Genomic DNA, 24,083 nt, shown 5'->3' with positions numbered 1-24,083 from the left:
AAAATCTTCCACCTGTAGAGGTAGAGGCTGAAGGCTGCCGGCGGGAGAACTTGTCGAATGCGGTGTCCCGCTGGTGGAGATGCTCTACCACCTGCTCGACCTTCTCTCCAAAAATATTGTCCGCACGGCAAGGCGAGTCCGCAATCCGCTGCTGGAGTCTATTCTCCAGGTCGGAGGCACGCAGCCATGAGAGCCTGCGCATCACCACACCTTGAGCAGCGGCCCTGGACGCAACATCAAAGGTGTCATACACCCCTCTGGCCAGGAATTTTCTGCACGCCTTCAGCTGCCTGACCACCTCCTGAAAAGGCTTGGCTTGCTCAGGGGGGAGCGCATCAACCAAGCCCGCCAACTGCCGCACATTGTTCCGCATGTGTATGCTCGTGTAGAGCTGGTAAGACTGGATTTTGGCCACGAGCATAGAGGAATGGTAGGCCTTCCTCCCAAAGGAGTCTAAGGTTCTAGAGTCTTTGCCCGGGGGCGCCGAAGCATGCTCCCTAGCACTCTTAGCCTTCTTTAGGGCCAGATCCACAACTCCAGAGTCGTGAGGCAACTGGGTGCGCATCAGCTCTGGGTCCCCATGGATCCGGTACTGGGACTCGATCTTCTTGGGGATGTGGGGATTAATTAGAGGTTTTGTCCAGTTCGCAAGCAATGTCTTTTTCAGGACATGGTGCAAGGGAACAGTGGACGCTTCCTTAGGTGGAGAAGGATAGTCCAGGAGCTCAAACATTTCAGCCCTGGGCTCGTCCTCCACAACCACCGGGAAGGGGATGGCCGTAGACATCTCCCGGACAAAGGAAGCGAAAGACAGACTCTCAGGAGGAGAAAGCTGTCTTTCAGGGGAGGGGGTGGGATCAGAAGGAAGACCCTCAGACTCCTCGTCAGAGAAATATCTGGGGTCTTCCTCTTCTTCCCACGAGGCCTCACCCTCGGTGTCAGACACAAGTTCACGAACCTGTGTCTGCAACCTCGCCCGGCTCGACTCAGTGGAGCCATGTCCACGATGGGGGCGTCGAGAGGTAGACTCCCTCGCCCGCATCGGCGAAGCTCCCTCCGCCGACGTAGTCGGGGAGCCCTCCTGGGAGGTGGCCGCAGTCGGGGACCTCACCCCGGGCGATGGGCCAGCCGGCGCCACGCTCGACGGTACCGGAGGCGCAAGCTCCGCCGGTACCGGAGGGGTAGGGCGCAACAGCTCTCCCAGAATCTCTGGGAGAACGGCCCGGAGGCTCTCGTTCAGAGCGGCTGCAGAGAAAGGCATGGAGGTCGATGCAGGCGTCGACGTCAGAACCTGTTCCGGGCGTGGAGGCTGTTCCGGGCTGTCCAGAGTGGAGCGCATCGACACCTCCTGAACAGAGGGTGAGCGGTCCTCTCGGTGCCGATGCCTGCTGGGTGCCGACTCCTTTGGCGACCCAGAGCTCTCGGTGCCGACGCGGGGAGGAGACCGGTGTCGATGCTTCTTCGACTTCTTCCGAAGCATGTCACCGGAGCTCCCCGGCACCAACGAGGAGGACGTAGAATCCAGCCGTCGCTTCCTCGGGGCCGAGGTCGAAGGAGGTCGATCCCGGGGGGGCTGTACCGCAGGAGCCCTCAGGGTAGGGGGAGACCCACCCGAAGGCTCACCGCCACCAGCAGGGGAATGGACAGCCCTCACCTGCACTCCTGACGATGCACCACCGTCCGACGACATCAGCAGACGAGGTCCCGGTACCACCGACGTCGATGTAGCTATCCGATGTCTCGGCGCTGATGCAGAGGGCCGATGCCTCGATGCACTCGATGCACTGGCGGCCGAGGATGAAGGTCTGGACGCTGACGACGTCGATGCACTTGATGACGTTGGTGTCGATGCCGACGAAGAGCCCGAGAACAAAACGTTCCACTGGGCCAATCTCGCTACCTGAGTCCGCCTTTGTAACAGGGAACACAGACTACAGTTCTGAGGACGGTGCTCGGCCCCCAGACACTGAAGACACGACGAGTGCCTATCAGTGAGCGAGATTACCCGGACGCACTGGGTGCACTTCTTGAAGCCGCTGGAAGGCTTCGATGTCATGGGCGGAAAAATCACGCCGGCGAAATCAAAATCCGAAATGGCGAATTTGAGCACCAAAAATTTTTAGGGAGAAAATCTCGACCGAGGCCGAAAAGAGGCCTACCCCGACGACAAAAGAAAACTTACCGGGGCAAAGACTGAAAAATACGGGAAGGGACAAACGAAGCCCGGGGGGCTTCCGGAGCACTTCCCAACAATTTTTTAAAGATTTTCCGAAGAAAACACACGTCAACGAAAAAAGGACGCGCGAGGTCGACTTTCCGGGGCTCGACACGGCGAAAACACGACCGTACCGAGTGCGGACAAAAGAAGACTGGCCGGCTCGAGCCGGTTTCGGGTGGGAAGACGGCCGCGCATGCGCGCGAGGACTAGCAAAGGACTTTGCTAGTGAAGATTCCGATTGGAGGGGCTGCCGTGGACGTCACCCATCAGTGAGAACAAGCAGCCTGCTTGTCCTCGGAGAAAAATTATTATAGCTGATAGAAACAGCAATTTTAAACTCTGTATTTTGTTCTAATTTTTCTACACTAAAAATTAACAAATACACTGTATATGATACTAATGGCCAAATTTCAGTGAGGATAACCTGTTTCCTGATGGGTTCATCTTAAATGTTGTTGTAATCTGCCTTGGGAAGCCTGGTGTTATCAAGATGATGGAATATATTGAAATTAAATGGAAGTAGAATTAAACTCTCCTTTCATTGGGGCACACAGAATCACATCTTCATCTGTTTTGTAGAAGTTTACCTTTTAGATACACAAATGGATTATTCTGTTGTTTGAGCATGTTTCAGGGACAAGTGGTTTATAAGTCAAAATAATAAAAATATTTTCTGTCAAACAGATCTCTCATTTGTTGAAACATAACTATAAGCCCCTAATGCAGTCCATTGGTTTTCTTATATTTTGTTTTTGTGATGGCTTATACTGTGCCAAAACTGGAACTACAGTGCGGCAGAATAATAGAATTCAGTAACATCTAAAACTTATTTTTTATGTTTTAATCATCTTTATTAAAAGCAAAACATGTTGGTTGATAAGCTTCATACAGAGCAAGAATAAACAGTAAACCATCCAACATGGCACAATAAAAACTTTTACAAGAGCATACCCCAAGAACCCTTCCCCTCCCATACTCCCCTCCCTCCCTATAAGCCCAACTGACTGTTTCCACCCACCAAAATAACACAACAGATGTACAGATCAGTAGGACTCAAAGCATTTCATAACAAGCACTGCCTCCACCGTATGCAAATCTCTCATGAATATTAATTGTCAATATCCTGACAAACCTGACTGCCTGTAACTCCAGGACCAGGTTATTCTAACTACCATAAGAGCCACGAGGCAGACACAGTCGTATAATTAACATAATTTTATTTGTATTTGGGTAATAACTGAGAAAATGCTATTAAAAATTATATTACAAAGCATGAAATTGACTTGGTTAACTTCTGCTGTATATCAACCAGTAGCAAGTAACAGTAATAAACAATATTAAGTACATTTTTATTATATATCACTTGTAATTAAAAGGCATTCTTCAAAACAGAAGGAGCAAGTTCCCACAAACCATCTTTCTCTTTTGATCTAGGCACAGGGAAAAAAAAAGCTTTCAAATGCTCCCCGGTTTCAACCTAACACATGTTAAATGTGGGACATGAATGTCATAAATAGCTAGAAACTCTGAAGAGCACCTGATTCTCATAACATGATGTCTGTTTTAGTGGCCCATTACCAGGAGAGAAAAAAAAAATCTGTGCACGAATACAACACGTGCTAAGATGTCCCTGGCTGTAACCAGCCTCTCCAACTGACCACTGATTAAGCCTTATAACAAATTACTACTCTACCTAGAAAAGTTATTCCGTTATCATACTTCCTCTGTGTACATCCGTATGCTGCACAAGCTGGCATGTTTGAAAATATAAGTGAGATTAAATAAAAATGCTACCAACAATAAAGAAGGACAAGATGGATGCAGCAGCTCATAGGTTTGCTTGCTTTGTTTTGAGTGAACGGGGATGACGGCTGCGCTGGGAGGGGGAAACTTACATTGATCTAATTGGTTTCAGCTTTCTGACGTCACTTCATCTCCTGTGTATTAAACCTCCTTGATTAAACCTCTTTGGCCTGCCCTGAGGGCAGCAAGAAGCAGCAGGCTGCGAGTGAGATGGGGGAGGAGGGATCCCTCCTGTCCCGGAAACCGGAACATAAACGTCTTGCGATTGTGAGCAGGGTGCGAGGGAGGGAGAGAATCTGGGTGAGTGAGTTTTGTAAATTGCTGTGTTACTGCTTGAGACGAGAAATGGTTTTCTAATTTCATTGTCCAAATTAAAAACGAGAAGTGACAGGGTAGTTTTAGCCCTCACCTCAGGCCCCTAAATAGAGAAATTCCTGCTTTTCACACGGAGAACCTTAAGGTTTGGGTTTATATGAAAAAAAAAAAAAAAACCCCAAAACAGTAATTTGTCTTATTTTGTCTGTGACATCTTCGTCGTAGTGGCGAGAAGAGCAAAGGGAGGAAAAATGTGTTTCAGCCAGTTTTTTTTTTTTTTTTTAGTTTTCTTCGTCGGATTTCCTGCTTATTTGCCTCTATTGTAAATGGCCCCACCCCGGCATTTTCACTTACTATCTCTATCGCTACCACTTCGACTGTCCTTTGCTTCTTTCCCTGTCTGCGAGCAGCAGTACTCGCCAAAAGTAGTAAATACCAAGACGGTTCGCAGCTTTCCTGATCCCACAGCACTGACTGTCGGATCAGCCAGGCATTCTTGGTTGCCATGGCAGCTGGGGGGGGGAGGGCTAGGGCTGACCCTGCTGTCTGCTGGTGGTATTATACAGATATCAACTACCTCAAGGGAACAATTATGTAACTATCCCACCAATTACAACACAAAACCTTATAGGAATAGATGTTATTTTAAATTTGATCAAATTACTCTTTATTAATACAATTATTCCATCATTATTTAAAATCCACACTTTATATAGTCCATTTCAGTCTTCCAAAATTCATAACATATATTAATGCTGTTTCAGCTCATTGTCCATCAATTCTTTGTACAAACGATTCCTTTCTTGCAGCTGCAAGAATTGTTTGTACAAAGAATTGATGGACAATGAGCTGAAACAGCATTAATATATGTTATGAATTTTGGAAGACTGAAATGGACTATATAAAGTGTGGATTTTAAATAATGATAGAATAATTGTATTAATAAAGAGTAATTTGATAAAATTTAAAATAACATCTATTCCTATAAGGTTTTGTGTCTGCTGGTGGTGCCTGGAATAATGTAGAGACGCACACTCATCCCAACTACCTGGTCAGGTCCTCTGAAACCTGCTGCACCAGTCAAGCACCCTTAGCTGAACATAATATACAGGGTCTCCCAGTAACACTGTCTGGACCTCTTCTCATTCCTTCACTCTCCTTGTACTGACTGGAGGTGGAGTCTCATTACAGCAACATTTGGAAGTCAGGGTTCAAATCCTACTGTCATTCTCCTTATGATGTTGGGCAAATCATTTATCCAGTGTTGCCAAGCTCGCTTTTTTCCTGTGAGTTGGGACATCAGGCACTAACAGTGCAGAGTTAGTGTGCAGAAGAGGTTTTGGTTCCGCTAATGCATGGTAGTTGGAACTGAAGTAGCCAGGTGCGTGTTTTAGTGTATGATTAAACTTCACAGTATGTACAAAAAAAAGTTGGGCTTGTTTTTGAACAGATATTGCTTATTTTGGGCTTTTTTTTTTTTTTTTTTTTTTAGGGAAAATTTGCTTGTTTTTTCACGACTACCTGGCAACACAGTATATGGCATGGAGGATCCGGACTCCAGCCCGGAGCTAGCCTTGGAGAAAGATCCCTTCCAACTGACGGTGGAGGATGTCTATGACATCTCCTATGTGATTGGCAGGGATCTACTGAAGATCGGCAGCGAGTCCAAAGGGCAGTCTGGCAGAATTTCTGAGCTGCAGTTTAAAATTGTCCGTGTCCTGGAGCTGCTTGAAGCCATGGTGAATCAGTGTAGTCTGAATGTGGAGGAACTGAAAATGGAAAAAGACAACTTAAAGAAGGAGCTGGAGCGAGTGCTGAGTGAAGGGGCCAGAGGAGATGCGGGGCAGGTGCGTAGAAATCATAGCCTTCCCAAACAGTTGAATCACTGACTCTCTACGGTGGTCAGGATGGGATATGATGGGGCAAGTTAAAATCCTTGGGGGGGGGGGGGGGGGGGGCGGGAAGACAGCAACACCATCTATGTCAGCAGTAAAGGGACAGTCGGGGCAGTTTTGAACTAGAGCTGCACGAGATAAGGGACAGCGGGGATCCCACAGGTATGGACTGGGGCCTGTGGGGATGGACCTGGGTCCTGCAGGATTCCCATGGAACCACACAATTGAACTGACCTTTGTCTCCCTCCGAGCGCATACCTGAAGTCACCCTGGTGGTCTAGTGGCTTGCTTCGGGGCAGGAAAGATCGCCATTCTTTCCTGCCCACTGCCACTGATCCGTCTCATTGCTGCCGCTTGTTAAAAATGGCTGCCAAGACTTCAAGCGGCAGCCTCGCAAGACATCAGCAGAAGTCATGCAAGGCCACCGCTTAAAGTCTCAGCAGCCATGCTAAACAAGTGGTGTTAGCGACACAGATCAGTGGCAGCAGGCAGGAAAGGGTGGGGATCTTTCCTGCCCCAAAACAAGCTACCAGGTGACTTCAGGTATGTGCTGGAAGGGCACCCAGGGCTGGAGGGGAGGTGGATGCAGAGTTTGTGTGCTGGGAGGAGGGGAATAAATGGGGCAAGGAGATTAGATTGAGAACAGGAGACGGTACAAGGCTGTCTAGCCCAATGGGTTGAAGCCAGTATGAGAGGTCAAAAGCTGTTCCAGTTGGTAGGCAGTGCCTTAAAAGGTGGACAAAATATATATATTAAAAAAATTATATATATATATATTTTTTACTTTTGATATCTTTTTTTTCATTTATTTGAAAGCTTCCCATATCATTAAGTAAAAACTGAATATCACTAAAATAGCTTCAGACATTATTGCTGGTAGAAACAGCACTAATAAAGGCTGTGTTTTGTGATCATTTTTCTACACTGTTCTGTACAATACAGTAATACATGGCCAAATTTCAGTGAGGGTATCCTATTTACTGATGGGTTCATCTTAACTGTTGTAATTTGCCTTGGGAAGCCTGGTGTTACAAAGATTGGAAGTAAAATTAAACTCTCCTTTCTATGGGGCACGTGAAATCACATCTTTACCTCATCTCTTTTGTACAAATGGATTATTTTGTTCTGAGCATGTTTTAGGGACAAGTGGTTTTCATAAGTCAAAATAATAAAAATATTTCATGCAGATCTTTCTTGGGGGGGGGGGGGGGGCAAGGTGACTGCAGTGTGGTAGGGGCTGGGATGGAAGTGATTACTTGCAGTAGGGATGGGTTAGATTTCCCATGGCAGTGGGTTGGATTTCTGTTCCCTTGCAACTCTCTATTTGAACACAGCAGGAAAGGACCCTACCAGCTGCCCTTCCATCCCAATACCCCTGTTATTGAAGGTATCATGCACACTGAATACACTCCAGCAAATTATGTACCAATTAATGCACATCAAAAAACCAGTATATTATGCATATTAGTATTTGCAGTATCATGTGCAGGTACTTCAGTCAGCACTAGCTTCCCAGTCCAATGTATTCCTGTTGGTTATGTGTTTAATAGCTGCTGGCAACTAATCAGTTTTTTTTTTTTGGGTGGCGGTTGCCAAATAACCCCCAGGATTCAGATCTGCTGGCTTTTAGTTTACTATTGAATAAGTATTACCTGTACCTAATGGTTAGAGCAGCAGGCTGAGAACCAAGGAAGCCAGGGTTCAAATTCCACTGCTGCTGCTTGAGATCTCAGACAAGTCATTTAACTCTCCACTGCTTCAAGTACATTGTAAACCCTCCAAGGATCTGCGGGCGAAGCTGAGCTCTGCACACAGTCTTTGGAGAGAACCAGCATCTGCTTTTGTTCAGTTCTTTAACTGTGCATTGCTCCTTCGTTGCTGTAATATCTGCTAGCATTTTCAGTGCATTACCAGCAATAGTTTTACAGATGAGTCACTAGTCTGAGCAAGAAGCTTTGATTCTTGAGGCAGGCATTTCATGCCAAAACATGACCTTGTGTCACGTGCTGGTTTAATTTGATGTTCAAATAAAGGTGGACTTTTGTGTTTAGCGTTGGAATCTCCTCTTGGCTTTGTTTTGGAAGGTTGTTTGATGTCCCTACTTTGGTGTTTTTGGACTTGAGCTACCACTGAGGTGTGATCCAAGTCCAAATTCCAGTACCAGGCATATTGTAAAGTAGTACAAATTACTACAAATATCACTTGAGACTTACAGAGCAATTCTACCATAATAAAATTAACTTCCGGGAGTTGCAGCATAAGGACAGACCTAGGAAAAAGCAGCACTATAAACATTTCAGTGGACACTAGAATATCAATATACCTATTAGAAAACTACACAAGCCTGATCCCTACAGATTGATCGTACATAGATGTTCAGTGCTAACAGAATATATGTTCTCTTTCACATAGCAAAATGCAGACATACTTGGTTAGGGTCTAAGTCAGTGGTGTGCTGGAGCCGGCTCGCAAGAGGGGCGAGAAGAGAATCGCTGGGTATGGATGGCTGGAGGGGGGGGCAGAGGAGAGAATCACTGGGTATGGATGACTGGAAGGGGGGTGAGGAGAGAATCACTGGGTATGGATAGCTGGAGGGGAGGCAGGGAAGAGGAGAGAATCGCTGGGTATGGATGGCTGGAAGGGGGGCAGGGGAGAGGAGAGAATCGCTGGATATGGCTGGCTGGAGGAGGGGCAGGGGAGGGGAGAGAATCGCTGGGTATGGATGGCTGGGGGGGCAGGGGAGAGAAGAGAATTGCTGGGTATGGATGGATAGAGGGGGCAGAGGAGAGAAGAGAATCGCTGAACATGGATGGAGGGAGTGCAGGGGAGAGGAGAGTTGCTGGACATGGGTGGATGAAGGGGAGAGCAGGGTTGCTAGACATGGGTGGATGGAGTGGAGGTCAGGGAGGAGAGGAGGGTTGCTGGACATGGGTGGATGGAGTGGAGGGCAGGGGAGAGGAGGGTTGCTGGACATGGATGGAGGAGAGGGAAGGGATAGAGAAGAAATGCTAGACATGGATGGAGGGGAGTGAAGAATGAGGAAGGAGATGAGATGAGGGAAAAGGAAGAGAGGAGAAAAACTGCACATGGATGAAGAAAACAGGCAGAAGCTGGATCCACTGGACAGTCAAGTCTGTGGAGTAGGACCCAGCTTTTACTTACAGATGTAGGGCAATAAATGAAGAAGAAAGGAGAAAAGTAAAGAAATAAATGAAAAGGAAGCCCTGGGAACGGAGTTAAGAGGACAGATAACAGCAGAATCAGATACTGGGCCAGCATGATCAGAAAAACAAAGTCACCAGACAACAAAGGTAAAAAAAAAAAAAGTCATTTTATTTTCATTATAGTGTTTGGAATATGTCCACTTTACTACTTACTACTACTTAACATTTCTACAGCGCTACTAGGGTTACGCAGCGCTGTACAATTTAACATAAAAGGACAGGCCCTGCTCAAAGAGCTTACAATCTAAAGGAGAATCAGGTGCTCAACATTAAAAGTATATATTTATTTACTTATGGCATTTTATCCCACATTAAACATGAATTAGATTGGAACCTGGGATCATTTAATTTTTTTTCCTGGAGATAGTAATTCATTCCCCCCCCCCCCCCCAGACTCTCTCCCCGGCTATAGCCAGCTCTGCAATTCAGGGGGGGGGGGGGCGCAGAGGTGGACTGGGGAGAGAGCCTGTTGTTAAACATTTACCAGCACACCACTGGTCTAAGTAATCATAAACTGAAACTAGAAATATGTAGACAAAAATTAAACTGACCTAAGAAGCCAGACAACTGCATACAGAGCAATGAACAAGGAGAAGCAGTGACACATGCCTCCTGTACTATTGTGTGAAATATTAAGGGCTGAGTTAGTGATGAAATTCAAGCATGCATGGAATAAACACAGAAAATCCTTATAGAAAAAATGTGGAATCAAATTAAAACACAACTTAAATGACCTTATAGCTGGAGCAAACTTTGACAGCAGCTCCAGAGGTTGAGAAGTAAGACAAGGCCAGGAAGACATCAGTGGTGTGGATTTTTCAGATCAAGGCTGGAATAGCTTTGACGGCAACTTCTATAGGTGAGTCAAGTAGAACTGATGCTGGGCAGACTGCTACAGTCTGTGTCCCAAAATTGGTATGGAGAGATACAGATTAAATATGCAGCCACATTGAGCCTGCAAAGAGGTGGGAAAATGTGGGATACAAATGCAATAAATAAATAAATATACATCATATCACATTCAAAACATATGCTATGATTGCAGGTACTGTGAATGGGGGGGGGGGGGGGGTAGAATCAGAAAGTTGATATTTACAAATAAATGATGCTAGTCAGTGGTGGGAGAACGGAAGACATTCTTCAGTTGAAAGCAACAGTATCATGATATTATGTTCCAAGATTGCATCATATAAATATGTACAAGAGGTTGGCAACACAAGCTGCTGACTGCCCTGTTTATGATGCCAGTATTTAATCTTGAAGAAGTGGAACCTTCACAGCGCTGCGTATGCCTTGTAGCGCTATAGAAATGCTAAATAGTAGTAAATAGTAGTAGTAGTAGTAGAATGCCAGATGCAAGTCTGGACAACGTGGGCAGACTGGATAGGTCATAAAGGTCTTTATCTGCTGCCATTTACTATGTAATTGAAAGAAGTCTGCCTGCTGTGTATATCACAGAGGTATTTAAAATATCTCTATCGTATCTCCCTTCTCTTGCCTTTCTTCCACAGTAAGTCAGGTTCCCATATAATTTGAAAATGACCACTGACTATTTTAGTAGCTGCCTCTTGGCCAGAATCCATCCTGTTTATACCTTTTTGAAGATGCAGGCTCCAGAATTATACATGTACTCCAACTGAACAGAAGCTTAGATGGAGGTATTGTCACCTTTTTCCTGCTGGCCATTCTTCTCCTTATGCACCCAAGGATCATTCTGGCTTTTATAATTACCTATTTTACCTGATTGGCCACCTTAAGATCTTCCAGCTGTAATTAGCCCCAGGTCCTGCTCGTCTTTTACGCAAAAAAAGAAATTCACCCTCCTAAATAAAGCCATAGATTAACCCTCACCATCTTACTAGGGAATGCATGGAAGAAAGCAGCAAGGCAAGGTGGAAAGGTGCATGTGGTTCCCCCCCCCCCCCCCCTCCATAACTTAGTCACTGGGAAAAGGTTTGGTAAACCTCTGCCTACCTCCTTTATCTGTCCCACACAAAACAAAACACTTTCTGGCCATCAGTAACTTGCACACCAGTTTCTACATAGACTGCCTTGAATGTTATTTGAAAAGATGGACTAGAAGTGCATGGTTTAGATAGATTGTGGGCAGACTGAATTAGCCTCTTATTCTCTGATGTCATCTATTAGTTTTTCCCATTCTTTTATGTAAGGGGGGGTGATGTGGGTGTGTATATATATATATATATATTTTTTTTTTATCATTAATTTTTTTTATTGAAGATGTGAAAAAACAGAAAAACACACCACACCAAAGTATAAACAATACTTTGTCACATCAGGATTTAACATTGTAACCCCCTTAACAGTACCCCCGACACCCCCATACCCTCCCCCTACCATAAGCAATCGGTTCTTCCATGTGTATGTATGTGTATATATATATATATACTACTTTAACATCTAAAGCAGAGGTTCTCAACCCAGCCCTCAGGACACACACATATATATATATATATACACACACACACACATACAGTGCAATCCACTTAAGTGCAAGGGTTTGGGACCAAAGAAATACATGCAGTTAACCGGAGTGTGCACTTAACCGTTGTGACTCAAAGAAGCTTGACATCTAATAAACGTATGTACAGTACTGTTTATTATATGTACAGTATACAGTCTCCGTTAACTGACGTTAGGCTTACTTGAAGTAATCAGTCATAGTCCTCTGTACACTCTTGTGTCTGTGAGTTCCATAGACTACGTCTGCCAGACGGTAAAAACTGTCATAGCATTGACATCCAGTGGCTTCCAGATAGGCCCGCACAGTATTGAGACTCTCCAGCGCTCTTGCAAAAGTGACAAGAGGTTGTTGAATTTTGTCAACATGTGCCTCACTGCTCATTTCATCATCTGTTTCATCATCAGCCATTGCCTGCGTGTAGGCGCATATCTGGACATCAGTGCTGTCGTCAGCTGTTTGTAGATCGTAATCAACAGCTACATAGTGATGAAACTCCTCTTCAGTAACACCGGCTGGGATGTCAATAGTCTGTTCATCTGACGCGTTTGCAACAGCTGCATCTCTTTCGTCCCTCTCTACATCCCTAACAAAGCTTGCCCGCTTGTAGCAGTTCACAATGGTTGCCTGTGTAACATGATTCCAGGCTTCTTTCTGCATATGTAGGGAATCCAACAGTGATAGATTACGAGCCAGTTCAACACGTTTATCCTTGCCAGTCTGGTCATCCATAACGCTCATCAGATGATGTAGCACAAGAGCCCGATAATGTTGTTTGAAATTGGCTATTATGCCCTGATCCATAGGTTGGATCAGAGAGGTAGTGTTTGGTGGCAGGAAGACCACCTTCACGTTAGCCTGACATCATCACTGTGTGCAGCACAATTATCACAAAGCAACAAAATCTGATGCCTTTGTGCCAGCATTCTAGTGTCTAACTTCTTTAGCCACTGCTTCCAAATTTCCCCAGTCATCCATGAATTTGTGTTAGCCTCATATGACACAGGAAGTCACTTAACATTCTTGAAGCAACGGGGCTGTTTGCTCTTTCCAATGATGAGTGGTTCCAACTTCTCACTCCCATCCATATTGCAGCAAAGGAGGATCGTCAGTCGGTCTTTCAACGTTTTATTTCCTGTAGTTTTGGCTTGTTTGAATGCAATTGTTCCATCAGGAATCGCTCGCCAGTAGAGACCGTTTTTGTCAGCATTGAAAATGTCATGAGGTGCAAACTCGTTCAAGATGGTAGGAAGAACTGAAACCAATTTTCAGCACCAAAGTCATCAGCCTCTTGTTTTTCACTAAGCTGTTTCTTGAATTTTATGTTGTTCCTCTCCTTCCATCTTTCCAACCATCCAACAGTGGCTTTGAATTCAGTTAGTCCAAGACTTTCAGCTAGCTGATTAGCTTTCTCCATAAGCAGTGGACCAGTGACAGGAAACTGTCTGCTCCTGACTTGAGAAAACCACCGAAGAAGAGCATCTTCTACCTCCTCAGCTTTTCCCGCCCGTTTTCGTTTCCGGTGTGGATTTGTATTGTTTTGCCAGTCTTCCAGAAGCTGGTCTTTCTGCTTCAAGATTTGTGAAATTTGACTGGGATTGACACCATATTCTTTAGCAATAGAGGCTTGACTTTGTTTTCTAATTTTTTAAGAACTTCTATTCATTCAGCCAGTGTTAAAGTCTTACAGTTGCGTGATGACGACTCCAGTGTACACTCTAACAACATTCTTTCACTTATTCTGCCTGTGGCAGTTAACCAACGAGATTTCAAATTTACCGCCTATTTGTCACGCGCCAATCAGCTTCCATATTCCGTGCGTGCGCTTATGCGGAGTATTTCCTGCAGAGGAGCGGTCTTAAACCATGCATATAAGCAAATCTTGCACTTATCAGTGGTGCGCTAAACCGAAGTTTGTCCCAATAGAAATTGATAGCGCCAAAAACGGGACCGAAGTACGGCATGCAGTTAAACAGAGCATGCGCTTATCTGACGTGCACTTAAATTGAGTGCACTGTGTATATATGTACAGTGGGGGAAATAAGTATTTGATCCCTTGCTGATTTTGTAAGTTTGCCCACTGACAAAGACATGAGCAGCCCATAATTGAAGGGTAGGTTATTGGTAACAGTGAGAGATAGCACATCACAAATTAAATCCGGAAAATCACATTGTGGAAAGTATATGAATTTATTTGCATTCTGCAGAGGGAAATAAGTATTTGATCCCCCACCAACCAGTAAGAGATCTGGCCCCTACAGACCAGGTAGATGCTCCAAATCAACTCGTTACCTGCATGACAGACAGCTGTCGGCAATGGTCACCTGTATGAAAGACACCTGTCCACAGACTCAGTGAATCAGTCAGACTCTAACCTCTACAAAATGGCCAAGAGCAAGGAGCTGTCTAAGGATGTCAGGGACAAGATCATACACCTGCACAAGGCTGGAATGGGCTACAAAACCATCAGTAAGACGCTGGGCGAGAAGGAGACAACTGTTGGTGCCATAGTAAGAAAATGGAAGAAGTACAAAATGACTGTCAATCGACAAAGATCTGGGGCTCCACGCAAAATCTCACCTCGTGGGGTATCCTTGATCATGAGGAAGGTTAGAAATCAGCCTACAACTACAAGGGGGGAACTTGTCAATGATCTCAAGGCAGCTGGGACCACTGTCACCACGAAAACCATTGGTAACACATTACGACATAACGGATTGCAATCCTGCAGTGCCCGCAAGGTCCCCCTGCTCCGGAAGGCACATGTGACGGCCCGTCTGAAGTTTGCCAGTGAACACCTGGATGATGCCGAGAGTGATTGGGAGAAGGTGCTGTGGTCAGATGAGACAAAAATTGAGCTCTTTGGCATGAACTCAACTCGCCGTGTTTGGAGGAAGAGAAATACTGCCTATGACCCAAAGAACACCGTCCCCACTGTCAAGCATGGAGGTGGAAATGTTATGTTTTGGGGGTGTTTCTCTGCTAAGGGCACAGGACTACTTCACCGCATCAATGGGAGAATGGATGGGGCCATGTACCGTACAATTCTGAGTGACAACCTCCTTCCCTCCGCCAGGGCCTTAAAAATGGGTCGTGGCTGGGTCTTCCAGCACGACAATGACCCAAAACATACAGCCAAGGCAACAAAGGAGTGGCTCAGGAAGAAGCACATTAGGGTCATGGAGTGGCCTAGCCAGTCACCAGACCTTAATCCCATTGAAAACTTATGGAGGGAGCTGAAGCTGCGAGTTGCCAAGCGACAGCCCAGAACTCTTAATGATTTAGAGATGATCTGCAAAGAGGAGTGGACCAAAATTCCTCCTGACATGTGTGCAAACCTCATCATCAACTACAGAAGACGTCTGACCGCTGTGCTTGCCAACAAGGGTTTTGCCACCAAGTATTAGGTCTTGTTTGCCAGAGGGATCAAATACTTATTTCCCTCTGCAGAATGCAAATAAATTCATATACTTTCCACAATGTGATTTTCCGGATTTAATTTGTGATGTGCTATCTCTCACTGTTACCAATAACCTACCCTTCAATTATGGGCTGCTCATGTCTTTGTCAGTGGGCAAACTTACAAAATCAGCAAGGGATCAAATACTTATTTCCCCCACTGTATGTATGTGTGTATGTATGTATATATATATATATATATATATATATATACTAGTAAAAAAGGCCCATTTCCGAAACCAATGAAAAGGGCGCCAGCATGTGGTTTTTTTGTGTGTGTGTGTGTATGTGTCACTTGAGTTATTTTGTGTGTGAGTGTGTGTGTGAGGGTGCGGTGTGTGTGCAGGTTGTTATGTCTTTTTTTGTTTTGTTTTTTGCTTGGGGGATGTGCTGTGCTGGCAAAGTGGGTTGGATTGGTGTGTGGCTTTGAGGGTGTGTTTCTGTTGTATTGTGTGTGTGTGTGTGTGGTTTTGTCTGTCAAGGAGGTTTGTGGAGGGGGGTCTTTCTGTTGGTGAAATGTAAATGTGGTTGTAGGGGGGTCAGCCTTTGTTGAATGTTGTTTTTTTTTTCCATGTTTTTTTTTTGTGTTGTGCTGAGGCAGCAGTGTTGTTTTAGATGGGCGGAAGGTAGAGGAGCACTTTCTTTGTCTGTTGGTATTTTTTGGCCGTTTCAGGGCTGCTGTAGGGGAATGCTGGAAGAGAAATGTGCTGTTGGAAGCAGCGCCATCTTTTTCCATTGGGCTGGGGTTTTGGGCATCCTGGAGGTGGGTGACGGCTTGCCTGAGGATGGGGATGGTTGTTTTAAGTTGGCGGAAGGGAGAAGAGCACGGTCTCGGGCCGTCGGGGGGTGATCCGATATGTTTGGTCCATTTCAGGCTGGCTGCAGGGGAATGCTGGAACATTTATGCACTGCAGGAATCAGCGCCGTCTTTTTCCTGGTGCTCGGGGAATCCCCGAGGTGGGAGACAGCTTGCCTGAGGCTGGAGATGGTTGGGCACGTCCTTGGCCGCTTCGGCAAAAGGGGAAGAGGAAGGGGGTGGGGAGTTACCTGCAGCCACCTGAGAAACCATGTATTCTTTGTTTTGTATTATTAGTTTGCATTTCTGTTGAAGAAAGAGTGGATGCCTTTTGAATGATGGAGGTGGTGCGTCGGTGTGCGGTTGTTTCGATAGTTTGGCAGCCAGTCTCCAGCGATTCCTGGGCAGGGAAGGGGTACTCCTCCCCCTTCCTTGGTCGCTGTTTGCTGCTGGCTGGGTCGCGGGTAATCCTTCCAGCTGGGCCGCAGTTTGTCCTGTTCGCCCATGTCCCAGATGGTGACGGGCACGTTGTTTTCCGGCTCCTCTGACTCCATGTCAAGCGATCCCAAATATAGTCTGTGGTATAGGCCCTCTGGCACTCTTCAGTACTGGCATTAGGCATTTAAAAATTTCCCCCCCCCCCCGGTCTATTTTTGCACATACCCACAGCAGGAATATTTTTCTCTCGTTCCAGCGGTGGTTCTGTGCTCTCCGTGCTGCACAGATAATGAGCCATTCTGCTGGGGAATGCTCCTCCCTTATTGTCACGTAGTTTCCTCTGATTGGTCCGTCTTACATTGCCTAGAGTTGCCTGGGAACGGTGTTGTGATGGTCCTTTGTGTTTCAGAATGTTGAGGGTGTTTTTTCTGATTGGTCCGTCATGCGAGGGCGGGGCAGAGAGACATGGTCAGTGTTCTGGCTTCACCACCATGAATCCATGAACCCTTCAGTGAGTGACTGAGTGACTTCAAAATGTTGTCTTCAGAACGTTGAGGGTGAGTTTTATTATAGTAGATATACTGGCTTGATGATTGGTGCTTCTCTTTAGCTTCAGTGCTGTGTTCCTTTTTTGTAATTGAAAAGCATGGGACAGAATTTGGCTATATATTGCTTCTGGTTCTTTCTGGTGGAGAAAATAATGTATGGTCAAAGAAGCGCCATTACTTTTAAGCATAAGCAGATGGCTACAGCCTATTCATATATGGGTTGTGGAAGCATCAGAGACTTCCACTTCCAGAAAATCAGAACCCTGTATACATTCAGTGATACCTCTACTGTCAGAAGAAGAAAAGAAAAAGGTGAGTGGCAGTAGAGATATGACAGCCTAGGGAAAAATATGTACTAGAGAGCTTTTTCAGACATTTTACATTTGCTAATGGATGGCAAAGAACATCTGTTTTAGGCTGGATTAGATTACTACTTTAACAGCTAAAGCCGGGGTTCTCAACTCAGCCCTCAGGACACACCTAGCCAGTCAGGTTTTCAGGATACCCACAATGACTATGCATGAAATAATTTGCATAGAATGGAGGTAGTGCATGCAAATTTATCTAATGCATATTCATTGTGGATATCCTGAAAACCTGACTGTAGGTGGGTCCCAAGGACCGGGCTGAGAACCCCTGCTCTAAATACTCTCTCTCTCCCTATACAACTAATTTCAAAACAATGTTACATTTTATTTTTAAGTTGAACCTTGGACCAGACAAACAAGTAATAGATCTGACAGACCCCAACCGTCCTCGATTCACATTGCAGGAACTGAGAGAGGTACTGCAGGAACGTAACCGACTCAAAGCTCAGCTTCTCATTGTACAGGAGGAATTACAGTGTTACAAGAGGTACTTCAACAACAAAAAGCAAACAAGCCAGTCATACGAATATGATGACCCTTTCCATATTCCTTTCTTTGTTTTTGATCTACCAGAGAGCTGCATGGAAGAGATACAATACGTACTACTTTTGTGCTTTGTTAATGAATATCTTAGCACCAACTACATGTTGCTTCATTTTCTAACCATCTCTTTTTCTCTTCTGTCTTAATCCTTGCATTTCATATGTAATACTTTATTTTCCTTCTGTGAAGGACCAACATAAGTCTGTCACTCTTTGTTCTTGAGTTAGGTAAGTCAGAAACAGTTATATTTCCTTTGTCATTTGCACCCTTGGGCACAGGGGTTCTCAACCAGTCCTCAGGACACAAATAGCCAGTCAGCTTTTCGAGAGTGGAGTGGAGGAGTGGCCTAGTGGTTAGGGTGGTGGACTTTGCTCCTGGGGAACTGAGGAACTGAGTTCAATTCCCACTTCAGGCACAGGCAGCTCCTTGTGACTCTGGGCAAGTCACTTAACCCTCCATTGCCCCATGTAAGCCGCATTGAGCCTGCCATGAATGGGAAAGCGCGGGGTACAAATGTAACCAAAAAAAAAAAAAAAAAAGATGTCCACAATGAGATACATAGAATGGAGGTAGAGCCTGCAAATGTATCCCATGCAGGATATCTTAAAAACTTGACTGGCTAGGTGTGTCCCAAGGACTGGGTTGAGAACTCCCTGCTCTGGCACAAACACTTTTAGGTAATACTATGACCATGGTAAATGGTAGTTAATCAGACTAAAAAAAAAACGGGTATTTGTACACCTCTGTTAACAAAGTCTTTATAAATAAAGAACAATCTTGTTGTTTTTTCAGTGGCAGTATTCCTCCAAATGAAGAACAGTTTGTAACTATGGAAAATGGATCCACTGCATCCAGCACAGAAAGAGCTGCTGGCAATAATGAATATACAATGATAAAGCGGTTGTAAGTATCGGTACTGTCCTTTTGCTTCATCCATTTAAAATGTGACGCTATTGTTTGAGATCAATGGCATATGTTCTGCCCAGCATACAAAAAGAGAAGTCCAAATCTCCCGTGAAGACAAAACAAAACACAAAAAAGGCGGAAGACAACCCAAAACAGACCAAAAACAAGGGAGTTAGAGCGCCAGAAAAGTTTAATGGGACCCTACACGGTCCGTGTTTCGGCCAGCAGGCCTTCCTCAGGGGTCCTGAATCTGATGTTTACAGGTACTCCTCCAAGATATTCATGAAACAAAACGTGATTAAATGCCCGTTTCTCTTTCCATGCCGCTGAAACCTGCTCTTGTATCGCTTCCTCTCTAACAAGGGACGAGAAATCCACAATCTCTTCCCGTTTTTCTTTCTTCTCCGCTTTCCACTGGAACAACCCCGTTTGAAAGCGGAGAAGAAAGAAAAACGGGAAGAGATTGTGGATTTCTCATCCCTTGTTAGAGAGGAAGCGATACAAGAGCAGGTTTCAGCGGCATGGAAAGAGAAACGGGCATTTAATCACGTTTTGTTTCATGAATATCTTGGAGGAGTACCTGTAAACATCAGATTCAGGCCCCCTGAGGAAGGCCTGCTGGCCGAAACACGGACCGTGCAGGGTCCTATTAAAGTTTTCTGGCGCTCTAACTCCCTTGTTTTTGGTCTGTTTTGGGTTGTCTTCCGCCTTTTTTTGTGTTTTGATATGTTCTGCCCAAGCAGCCTCTCCAGTGCAGGGGCTGGCACAAGGAAAGGAGAGAGCCTACTTGTATCTGCTCCTGCACCTTGTGAGGTAGGCCTCAATGGCACCAGGGCCCTTTAGAAAAAGAGTTGCTTGGGAGCTTATTCTTCCCCTTGAACAGTAGAAAAAAAAATAACCACCCCACACACACAAAAACAAAGCACTTGTTAGAGCTGAAGCAAGCAGTTTCGTGCAGCAAAATAACTTGTCCTTCACTATTCAAAAATATTTAATTTTTTCAAGTACCAGTACCCTCAATACACTTCTGTTTAAACTGTGTTTTTGTTACATTCCTCAGCAATAAAGTATCAAGATACTTTCAGGGTGATGAAAACAATATCTTTGATTGCTGTGTATTCACTCTTGAACAAAAACAAGTAGAGAAACAGTCCTAGATGTACTTATACACTAACCCAACCCATGTTGCAGCTTGCCCAACCTTCATCAGGAGTAGACTTATGAACAAACAGAATGTACAGTAGACATTGAGGATCATACAAAATTTAATGTGTAAAAGGTTGAATATACCATTCTATGTGAATAAGAATAGAAGAGTGAATAGAAATTTGAATATAAGGTGAAAAATCCCTTATGAGTGTGACATAATAGTGCTTTAAATATAAAGTGAATATACAATTATGTGTGAAAAGGATGTGAATGAAAAGGTGAGTCAGTGTGAATGTGATGGTGCCTTGGTCTAAAGTGAGTTATGTTATTGTCAATATGCGACAAATAATACATTTGAACAATGTGTGCAATGAAAATAAAAAGAATTTGTGTACATCTTATTGAAATAGGCAGCTTAGAAGCTGATGGTGAAAACACTTAGGACCCCTTATCAAGCTGCGCTAGTGGTTCCTGTGCTGGGGACAGCTAGCACAGTTTGATAAATGAGGACCTTCGATAATGAATGCATTGTTTGTACCTGCAGCTATGGACTGTGGTAAAAGTGATATCAGGAAACTCAATTGGCAGAAACCACCTGAGGAACATGCAAGTAATGATAAAAACTCTAAATACAGCAAATGAGAGCCAAAAGTTTACAAACAAAGGACTACATACAGCCCCACATTGCAAGAATATAAAATGGTGTAAAGAGTAAATATTAGTCTGGAAAATACTATTATAAACTTAGCTGAGATTAGGTGGCAGAGCCGGTGGTGGGAGGTGGGGCTGGTGGTTGGGAGGCGAGGATATTGCTGGGCAGACTTATACGGTCTGTGCCCTGAAAATGACAGGTACAAATCAAGGTAAGGTATACACAAAAAGTAGCACACATGAGTTTATCTTGTTGGGCAGACTGGATGGACCGTGCAGGTCTTTTTCTGCCGTCATCTACTGTTACTATGTAATGCCTAACTATGGATATTGATGCATGTTTTAGTATAGGCCAAAAGCTATACCATTTTATATTCTTACAGTAGGGGGCTGTTTTGTAGTCCTTTGTGTATAAACTTTTGGCTTTTGTCTCGTTCACTGTATTTAGAGTTTTTATCTTTATTTATATGTTTCTGCCATTCAGGTTTCCTGATATCACAGTTCATAGCTACGGGTACAGAAAATGTTTAAGTGTTTTCAACATCCACTTCTATTTCAGTAAGATATACACACATTTTTTATTTTCACTGCACATGTTGTTCAAATGTATTAATATTTGTCTCACAATAACATGACTCACTGTAGACTAACATCAAAAAACCAGGAACAAAATACTGTGTGTATTAAATCAGTGTTAATAGTAATATACTCAAATAGGAGGAGCTCCCTCAGACCTTTGTTTATCCACGAACAAGTCTGATAAGACCTTTCTTTAGTGGGACATAGCACTTCTTTCATTGGGAGCTCACTCCTGTAGTGATGTGAAAGTGCTATGAGTGCTCAAAATAAAGAGCAAAACACTATAATACTTATATGCTTAAACTGCACTCATTGATGTCACAAAAGTGTGCTGGAATGCTCTCTGGATGGAACAGTTAAGATATAAACACTAAATAATATAATAACTGATAATATAAAAGTACTTATCTGGCGAGCCTGGCGTTCCCAAGACGCCGGAAGCTCCCAACAGTGAGACGGTATAACTGTTCCATTCGAAAATAAATCGCTGCTGACGCCCGACTCCTTGGGTTTTACAACTTTCTTCAGGAACTTGGGTTAGGGCCTGTCTCTCTGCTCTGATAATCGCCAGCTGAATAAAAGCCTCTTCACACAAGTACTGCTTAGATCTCCACTGGAGGCCACTTGTGTAAGGAGGCAGATAATCATTTGTATGATCCTCAATGTATGTTGTACATTCTCTGTTTGTTCATAAGTCTACTCCTGATGAAGGCTGGAAAAACCAAAACACAGCCTATGTTGAGTGTACAAGTGTATCTGGTACTGTTTCTCTGCTTGCTTTTGTTCAAGATTGCTGATCAATAAAGAGATTGTTTTCAGCACCTTGGATCATCTTGATATTTAATTTCTGTCGCTTTTGAGGTTTGCTTTCGCATCTCTGTGGGAATATTGGTTTTCTCTTTGTTTTATATTTCTTCAACTTTTTGTGCCATTTATCACCTACTGTTGGCGTGTTTTACTTGCAAAGACTTTTCTGTTTCATGCATTAATACCATTCTATAATTTTTGCCCACATTTTTACACAATTGCACATGCAGCTTATAAAATAGTCCCAGTTACACATGTAAGTTAATAGCCTAATGAGCTGCAAATTTGATACTCAACCAATAATCAGCACTTATTTGCATTTACATGCATAAGTGAACTGAGGTGTTATTCTACAGCACATGGATGTAAGAGGGGCAGTTATAGGACAAGCACTCGCGTGCTAAGCTTTTAGAGCACGTCAATTACCTGTTGCATTTAGGTGTGAGTATTTACACCTATCAGAGCTAGCACCAGTGATTATGCCTAGATATATGCATAACTGAGGAGTTATGCTAGTATTCCGTAATGGCAGTTAAGCACTTAATCGTCTTTATAGAATTTGTGCTTAGCACACACACTCCAGGTAACCTGTACAGAATTAACTACTAAATCTGTACTACTCCCCCTTCTAGAGCGTTTCCCAAGGCTAGTCCTGGAATACCCCTTGCCAGTCAGGTTTTCACGATATCCACAATGAATATGCATGAACTTGATTTACATGCACTGCCTCCATTATATGCAGATCTCTTTCATGCATATTCTTAGTGGATATCCTGAAAACCTGACTGGCAAGGGGTACTCCAGGACTGGACTTGAGAAACACTGTTCTAGACCATGGCTGTAGCATGACAGAGATGGTAGCATCAGTGGCGTACCAAGGGGGGGGGGGGGGCGGTCCCGCGTGCTTGTTGGCTCTGCTCGTTCCGTGCTCCCTCTGCCCCGGAACAGGTTACTTCCTGTTCCGGGGCAGAGGGAGCATGGAACGAGTGAAGCCGACAGGCGCGTGGCACCCCCCCCCCCCCCCAGCAGGTAAAAATGTCTTTTTGCCGGGGGGGGGGGGGGGGAGCATCGGCTATCCGCCCCCGGTGTCAGCCACCCTAGGAACGCCACTGGGTAGCATATTAATGAGATTATTTTTCTTATATTGTATGGGGTATATTTAGGATGACTGGACCTTGCTTCTTATTTACAGGTTCTCTTTTAAACCAGGAAAACAAGCGTAAGCAGATAATGTCGAAGCCAAGTGGATAATTGTGATTTTTTTTTCTACCTTGTACTTAAGCATAACTTTGAATCCACGTAAAGTATACTATTTCTACATAATTTGTATACATAGAGGCTTATTTTCAAAGCACTTAGCCTCCCAAAGTTCCATAGAAACATATGGAACTTAGCCTCCCAAAGTGCTTTGAAAATATGCCTCATAGTAACATAGTAGATGACGGCAGAAAAAGACCTGCACGGTCCATCCAGTCTGCCCAAGAAGATAAATTCGTATGTGCTACTTTTTTATTTGTACTGTCCTCTTCAGGGCACAGACAGTATAAGTCTGCCCAGCCCTATCCCCACCTCCCAACCACCAGCTCCGGCACAGACCGTATAAGTCTGCCCAGCACTATCCCCGCCGCCCAACCACCAACCCCAGCACAGACCGTATAAGTCTGCCCAGCACTAGTCCCGCCTCCCAACCACCAGCCCCGGCACAGACCGTATAAGTCTGCCCAGCACTAGCCCCACCTCCCAACCACCAGCTCTGCCACCCATTCTAGGCTAAGCTCCTGAGGATCCCTTCCCTCTGCACAGGATTCCTTTATGTTTATCCCACGCATGTTTGAATTCCGTTACATAATTTGTATACCTAATAATGTATTTTACACTTTTGCATTTGTTTTACATTATCCA

At 44.6% G+C, this 24,083-nt stretch overlaps 1 protein-coding gene across 1 annotated transcript; it reads left to right on the top strand.

The window, feature by feature from the left end:
* The first annotated feature begins 4,194 nt into the window (after positions 1-4,194).
* RILPL2 (Rab interacting lysosomal protein like 2) lies at positions 4,195-23,587 on the top strand. The gene is made up of 5 exons (XM_030217772.1): positions 4,195-4,321; positions 5,829-6,183; positions 17,882-18,033; positions 18,882-18,992; positions 23,374-23,587. The coding sequence occupies exons 2-5, from the start codon at positions 5,878-5,880 to the stop codon at positions 23,402-23,404; spliced, it is 600 nt and encodes a 199-aa protein (XP_030073632.1). The 5' UTR covers positions 4,195-4,321; positions 5,829-5,877; the 3' UTR covers positions 23,405-23,587.
* Positions 23,588-24,083: the final 496 nt, after the last annotated feature.

Source organism: Microcaecilia unicolor, chromosome 11, assembly GCF_901765095.1.
Source record: "Microcaecilia unicolor chromosome 11, aMicUni1.1, whole genome shotgun sequence".
Classification (NCBI taxonomy): Eukaryota; Metazoa; Chordata; class Amphibia; order Gymnophiona; family Siphonopidae; genus Microcaecilia; species Microcaecilia unicolor.
The sequence above is the reverse complement of the archived record's forward strand: the minus strand, read 5'-3'. Positions and strand labels throughout refer to the sequence as shown.